This window comes from Daucus carota, chromosome 1 (genome assembly GCF_001625215.2).
Source record: "Daucus carota subsp. sativus chromosome 1, DH1 v3.0, whole genome shotgun sequence".
Classification (NCBI taxonomy): Eukaryota; Viridiplantae; Streptophyta; class Magnoliopsida; order Apiales; family Apiaceae; genus Daucus; species Daucus carota.
In genome coordinates, this window is record NC_030381.2 from 21045406 (window position 1) to 21051516 (window position 6111).

The window sequence follows — 6111 nt, forward strand, 5'->3', positions numbered from 1 at the left end:
TGATGAACTTTAAAACTTGAGAAGTGTTCTCAAAGATGAAAAGTTAGACTAAATGCTTAACTCGCTAATAGAAAGTGTCTTATTTGTGATGCACATGGAGATGTGTATGAGACTAGGTGCAATAGGTTTAATAATGCAAATGTTGCAATATAAATCAAGCTGATGTCTATGAGCTCATGATTGTGCAAATAGTACGAACACAAAGATACTCAGGGCTACCTTGTTGCTTTTATAAGAGTTGTAGAATGTGATAAATAAGACGATTTAATATAAAATATTGAATGAGCAATTTCATAATAGTTATGTTGAGGAATGATCTATGACTAATCATAGACTCAAGACAATCAATTTGATTGATCGTTTAGGGTAGGTTGGTTTTATCATAGATGGAAGCCAATTTAAGATGTGATCTTAAAATAACTTTCATATACGAACTCACAAATTTGTTGTGCGAACTTTCACATGAAAAAGTTGGATATCATATTGAATGAAATCCAGTTCATGTTAAAGTTTATTGAGACGTATTTCTGAACTTGAGAGCTCTGTTCTTCTAACATGTAATGGTTCTAAAATCAAGTAGTGTTACGTGAACCATACGATGAAGAAGAAGTTTGTTAGTGAGTGATAACATTAGTCATATGCTAAGTTTGACTCTAATAGCAAAATAGTTTGCTTCCACCAATCGAAGGTGGATTATTGGTAGATTAACTACAAGAGTTGTCTTGTAGAGTTAAAAATTTAGAGAAGTCTAGTGAGACTAGAACCTCTCAATTTGTAACATGGATTATAGAATTGAGGTAATCGAAATCCATTGCACTGTAGGCTTGATCACACGAGTGAGAAAAGAATCCACTTGTTGCATAATAAAGGGTTACAAGAACCATATGATTATGAATCATATTATGCATGCGAAACTCTTCTCACTAGCCTGACTATTATATCTCTATCTACTTGAAATAGTGAGATAATGAGCTACAGAATTGTAGAAATTAGTACACATAATTGTATGTGCACCAATGATGACACATGCTAGAGAAGGATTTACACACTCGTTAGAATTCACGGATATGATCTGGATTCATATAATTGTATATGGTACATTATAAATCCGAATCATTTGGAGGAATTCAAAATGAAAACTAATGACATACAAAACAAACTAACAAGTGTTTAGACTCTTCGATAAGATCAAAGACATGTACACTTGAGTGGGAGTTTTGAGATTATCTTAAATCTTAGGTTCATAGCTTAACATTGGACGGACTCTAAAATTCCACAAGTAGATGGAATGTATAAAGAGTTAATGAACTTTGTTAGACATTTGGTTCATGTTGAGCTAAATTGATCTTCTAATATCTTACTAGGGTTAAATATTTGCGAATGTCAATATAGACGTTAAATGTAGTATCTTCTAAATTTATTCCCAAGACTTTATATGAGATATATACACTACTACAAAATTGAGCTTAGGAAATGGTACTTACATAGCATTTTTTTTGATGCGCTATTTAAGTGGTACACTTGCATAGTGTTTTTCCAAAAAAAACGCTATGTTAGCTATTTTATATAAAAAAATTACATACAGGCAGACACTAAGATAGTGTTTCTTAAGCAAACGCTATTGAAGTGTAAACTTACATCGTGTTTGTACAAACGCTATCTAAGATAACGTATTTTAAGTAAATATATATATTTTCTTTATTTTTGATTACCATATATAGCGTTTGTACAAACGCTATCTAAGATAACGTATTTTAAGTAATTATATATTTTTTTTAGTTTTAAATACTGATACATGTATAGCATTTGTACAAACGCTATCTAAGATAATGTATTTTAAGTAATTAATTATTTTTTATTTTTAAATATTGTACATGTATAGCGTTTGTACAAACGCTATATAAGAAAACTTATTTTAAGTAATTAATTATTTTTATTTTTAAATACTGATACATATATAACGCTTGTAGAAACGCTAACTAAGTATTTTTATTTTACTTTTATCAAAATAGTTTTTATTGAGCACGATTAGATAGCTCAGTGGTTAAGAATTTATCCTCTGTCGTCCCAGGTCCTGGGTTCGACCCTGACTCACCCCGAGAGTTTCGTAGAACAGATACTCATTTGTAAGGTTATAAGCCATATTTGTCAAAAAAAAATAGTTTTTATTAATTTTTGTCACACACATATCGGGTCATATCTTGTTACTGAGAGCAGAACTTGTAGGATCAAGCGGATCGATACAATTCCAAACCAAATTGAGCATCGAGTATCAAGTACCGTGCTATAATAACTAGGCCTGTAAATGGATCTGATATCCGATCCGTGGTTAAACAAATAGATATGGATCCTTATTAAAAAAATATGATCTTCTAATAATCCGATCCGATAATAATCCGGTTCGATAAAAGATGGATATGGATATGGATATTGTCAAATCCAATCTGTTAACGATCAGATCCGATTCATACTTAACTATATTATATATTTTATGTTATATTGTATTATAATATATTAAATTATATTAATATATTACATACAAAATAAAAAAATCTAAAAATACTAGACAGGACCTTATATCATATTTTCTTATAATCAATTAGTTGTTGCTCGGTCTTGACCTGACTCTCATTCTTATTAATTGGTTAATCTAATAATTACTCTCTTTTTGTGTGTAGAGCGAGTATAAACATAGGGGAGCTAAACTCTTCCACTTAACTCCTCCTCAATCACCTGTATCTATATTTAAGACATATTTATTGATTTTAATCCTTATTAATAGAGGAGAAGACCATAATCTGCTTCCTCCAAAAGTATTAAGCAAATTATTTATTATTATTCTATTTACTTGATACATTCCATGTTGAAGGTTCAAACTTTACTTTACTGGTTTATTGGTTTTTTTTGTGCTTGTTACGTTAAAATTCATGAATTAATATAGCTAGAATATATCAATTTTTTTCACGGTGAAAAAATATACTTCGTAATATACTTCGTAATTTTTAGTGGATCGGATTTCCGATCCGATTATCCACGATCCGAATGGACCGAATATGGATTGACTTGTAAAATTTCCGACTCCTGATCTGATCCAATCCAAATCCGATAAAATGAAATGGATTAGGATATGGATTTAGCTAGATCCGATCCGTTACAATTCCGTCGTAAATTCACTTATTTAAATATTTATATCATAATTAAAAATTAATTAAAAAATTCCAGTCCTAAAAACGACTCCGTTTTTGTATTGGATCTTATGATGGCTATCGTATTTCGTTAGACTTTTATATAAGCTCAATTAAATGTCATAATTTTATTTAATTAAAATCAAAACTTTTATTTTTTTTTGAAATCACAAATATCCTAATTTTCAATTTTGTAGATATGTTTAGTACTCCTTATGTCTCAATTTATAAGTCCATTTTGCTTTTCCAAGAGTTAAATTAATTGATTTTTACCCAACTATTAAAAAATATTTGTTTGTTGTTTTACAAAATAAAAAGTTAAATATTAAAATAGATTTGATTTAACTTTTGATGATATTTTTTTTCAATTATATAATATCTATAAATTTTAGTCGAAATATAATCAATTTGATCAGTCAAAAGTCAAAAGGGACTAATATATTGAGACCAAGGGAGTATAAAAGTCGAAAAAAGAGCGGGATTACAGAAAGGACACGAAAAAAAAGCGGTAACATTCCCGCTCAATCCAAACACACTGGACCTGTCTCACAACACACACATCCCACGGAGAACCCACCTTACACTCTTGTCAAATCAGGGTTTGGGTGGTTCTGCTAGCTAATCAAAGGAGCTGTGTCATGGCTGCCAAGAATCTCACATCTCTCTTACTGCTTTTAATTTGGTTTTGTGTTTTACTTGTTTTGATTTTTTTTGTTTCTAGCCACTGATTTCTTTCTTTTTTCTTTCAAATATACAAGTGATTAGGGCTCTTAATTTGCGCTTTTGGCAGGGACTTGAAAATAGGGCTTTTAGCGGGGCCATGAACTAGGCTTTGAGCTAGAAATTCATCAAAGGTAAATTTGAAACTTTTGTGTTGTTTTGATTTTTTGTTATTTATATTGTATATGTTTTTTTATGGAGAGCGATAGAGGGGAAATAATGGGGAGGGAGAGAGGGGAACATACCGGGGAGGGGGGGGGGGTGGAGAGATTGGGGGGGGGGGGGGGATGGAGAAGGTGGGTGATTGAGACAAATAAAGGAGAGACAGACAACGAGAGTTAGAGAGGGGGAATGATGATAACAGTATATGTTATTCCAAGCTAAGAATTGATGCTCACACTGTCTTAACACCTTACAATACAAATGTAAATTCAGTGATCCTGAAGTGAATGTCTTCCAACATATAAACTGATTCGAAAAATCTTATGGTATTGTATGGCTTGTACCTTTTTCATTTATTATTGTGTTGAATTATCCTGTTGCTCAGGCAAAATGTCTCAGCGAGCGGTGCTCGCCCTAACTCACACGGGTCTTTCCACTATGGTCAAATACCAGTGACTGATACAATTGTCTTAAAAAGTGTTCCCCTGGTAATGATTGATGGGAAACACAGAGCTACACTAAATGGTATTTCATTCATCAATCCTGATACACCCATCAGGCTTGCAGACAAGTACAATATTAAGGGGGATTATAAGCTCGACTTCCCCAGTAGACCACTCAACGGACCACTTCGATCGGAAAGCTCTGTCATCAACGCTACATACAAAAGATTTATAGAAATTTTATTGCAGAACAATGGTATAGTAGTTCAGAGCTTTAACATGGAAGGCTATTCCTTTTTTGTAGTTGGGTATGGTTTTTTGTGTTTGTGCAAACATCTGCAATTGGAACTTCGGTGAAGTATTAATCTTGAAAATACGTGTGAATATAGGATGGCTTATGGAGAATGGACTGAAAATAATCGGGGCTCCTATAATAAGTGGGATGCTATAGCTCGCTCCACCCCACAGGTTTCATTATAAATTACTTGTATTACCTGCTTGTTTTTATACTATGTTCTTGAAATTGGTGCCTAATGTTAAACTATGTTTCCTTGCTAGTATGTTTTGTCAAGTTTATCTTCTCTTCTGAGACTTACTTAACAAACATGGAATATTATATTTTTCTCAAGTTTCTCTGCTCTTGTAAAAGATATAAGTTTAATATAGAATTTTTTATTTTTCTATAATCTTTTGGCGCAAAGGTACTTCCCGGAGGATGGACAACAATTCTAGTATCCCTAGACAATTATGGAGTATGGAACCTTAGAGCTGAGAACCTGGACAGATGGTATTTAGGGCAAGAGACATATATGAGAGTTTTTAATCACGAAGCTGATCCAAGCAACAAAACAGAATTCCCTGTCCCTGATAATGCTCTCTTCTCTGATGCTCTTTCACGATTGCAGATGTACGATATTACATTGGTCTTTCTATCTTTCTAGCTTATTCAAGTTACTATTGGTTTAGAAATAATCCTTTTGGTTTTGTATTATTAAATTTCAGGCCACAGAAGTCCTCAACATTAATCATCAATGACAGGTCAAATTCGAATTATCAGCTGCTTCTGGTGACATTATCTGCTTTCATATTCATGTGGTTATGATCTTCATCATATTGGCGAGGCATTGGGCAGTTTTTACCGGTTTTTGAAGGACAAATTATTAACCAAGTAGTTTTATGCTTCGGTATATTATGATTATGTACGTAGTTATATACATTATGAATATTCGATAGATTTGACTCATATATTATGATCAATTTAAGCTTTATGATAATTTGTTTATTTTTGATATCGATGGCTTTATTAATGAAGTAGTTCAGTTCTTACAGAGTTTTTATTTTAGAAATTTAGACATTTTTTATTTTGTATTTTATATTTAAATTAATTTTGGTAAATGGTCAATAAATGGCAGAAAAATAAATATATTCATTTTTTGGAAAAAAACTACTACAATAGCGCTCCTACAAATAATATCTAAGTATTATTTTCATATAAGGATTCTACTTGCATAGCACTTTATAAAATGCTATGGAAGTATTCTACTTGTATAACGTTTGTCTAAACACTATGCAGTATTGTGTTGGACTTGCAGTATGCTTAC

General features: G+C 31.9%; 1 protein-coding gene across 2 annotated transcripts; it reads left to right on the forward strand.

The window, feature by feature from the left end:
* Positions 1-3686: 3686 nt before the first annotated feature.
* On the forward strand, positions 3687-5838 carry LOC108194451 (monocopper oxidase-like protein SKU5). Of its 2 annotated transcripts, XM_017361398.2 has the most exons (6): positions 3687-3867; positions 3976-4039; positions 4453-4818; positions 4900-4978; positions 5212-5417; positions 5513-5838. In XM_017361398.2, the coding sequence occupies exons 3-6, from the start codon at positions 4559-4561 to the stop codon at positions 5610-5612; spliced, it is 645 nt and encodes a 214-aa protein (XP_017216887.1). In that variant the 5' UTR covers positions 3687-3867; positions 3976-4039; positions 4453-4558; the 3' UTR covers positions 5613-5838. The 2 variants fall into 2 exon arrangements, with proteins under 2 accessions (XP_017216887.1, XP_017216883.1); XM_017361394.2 differs by having other exon boundaries at positions 3687-4039.
* Positions 5839-6111: the final 273 nt, after the last annotated feature.

Coding starts and splice junctions, on each gene's coding strand:
- LOC108194451 (XM_017361394.2), top strand. CDS start 4,559: ATGATTGATGGGAAACACAGAGCTACACTAAATGGTATTTCATTCATC. Junction 4,979..5,211: donor TAGCTCGCTCCACCCCACAG/GTTTCATTATAA, acceptor TTTGGCGCAAAG/GTACTTCCCGGAGGATGGAC. Junction 5,418..5,512: donor GCTCTTTCACGATTGCAGAT/GTACGATATTAC, acceptor ATTAAATTTCAG/GCCACAGAAGTCCTCAACAT.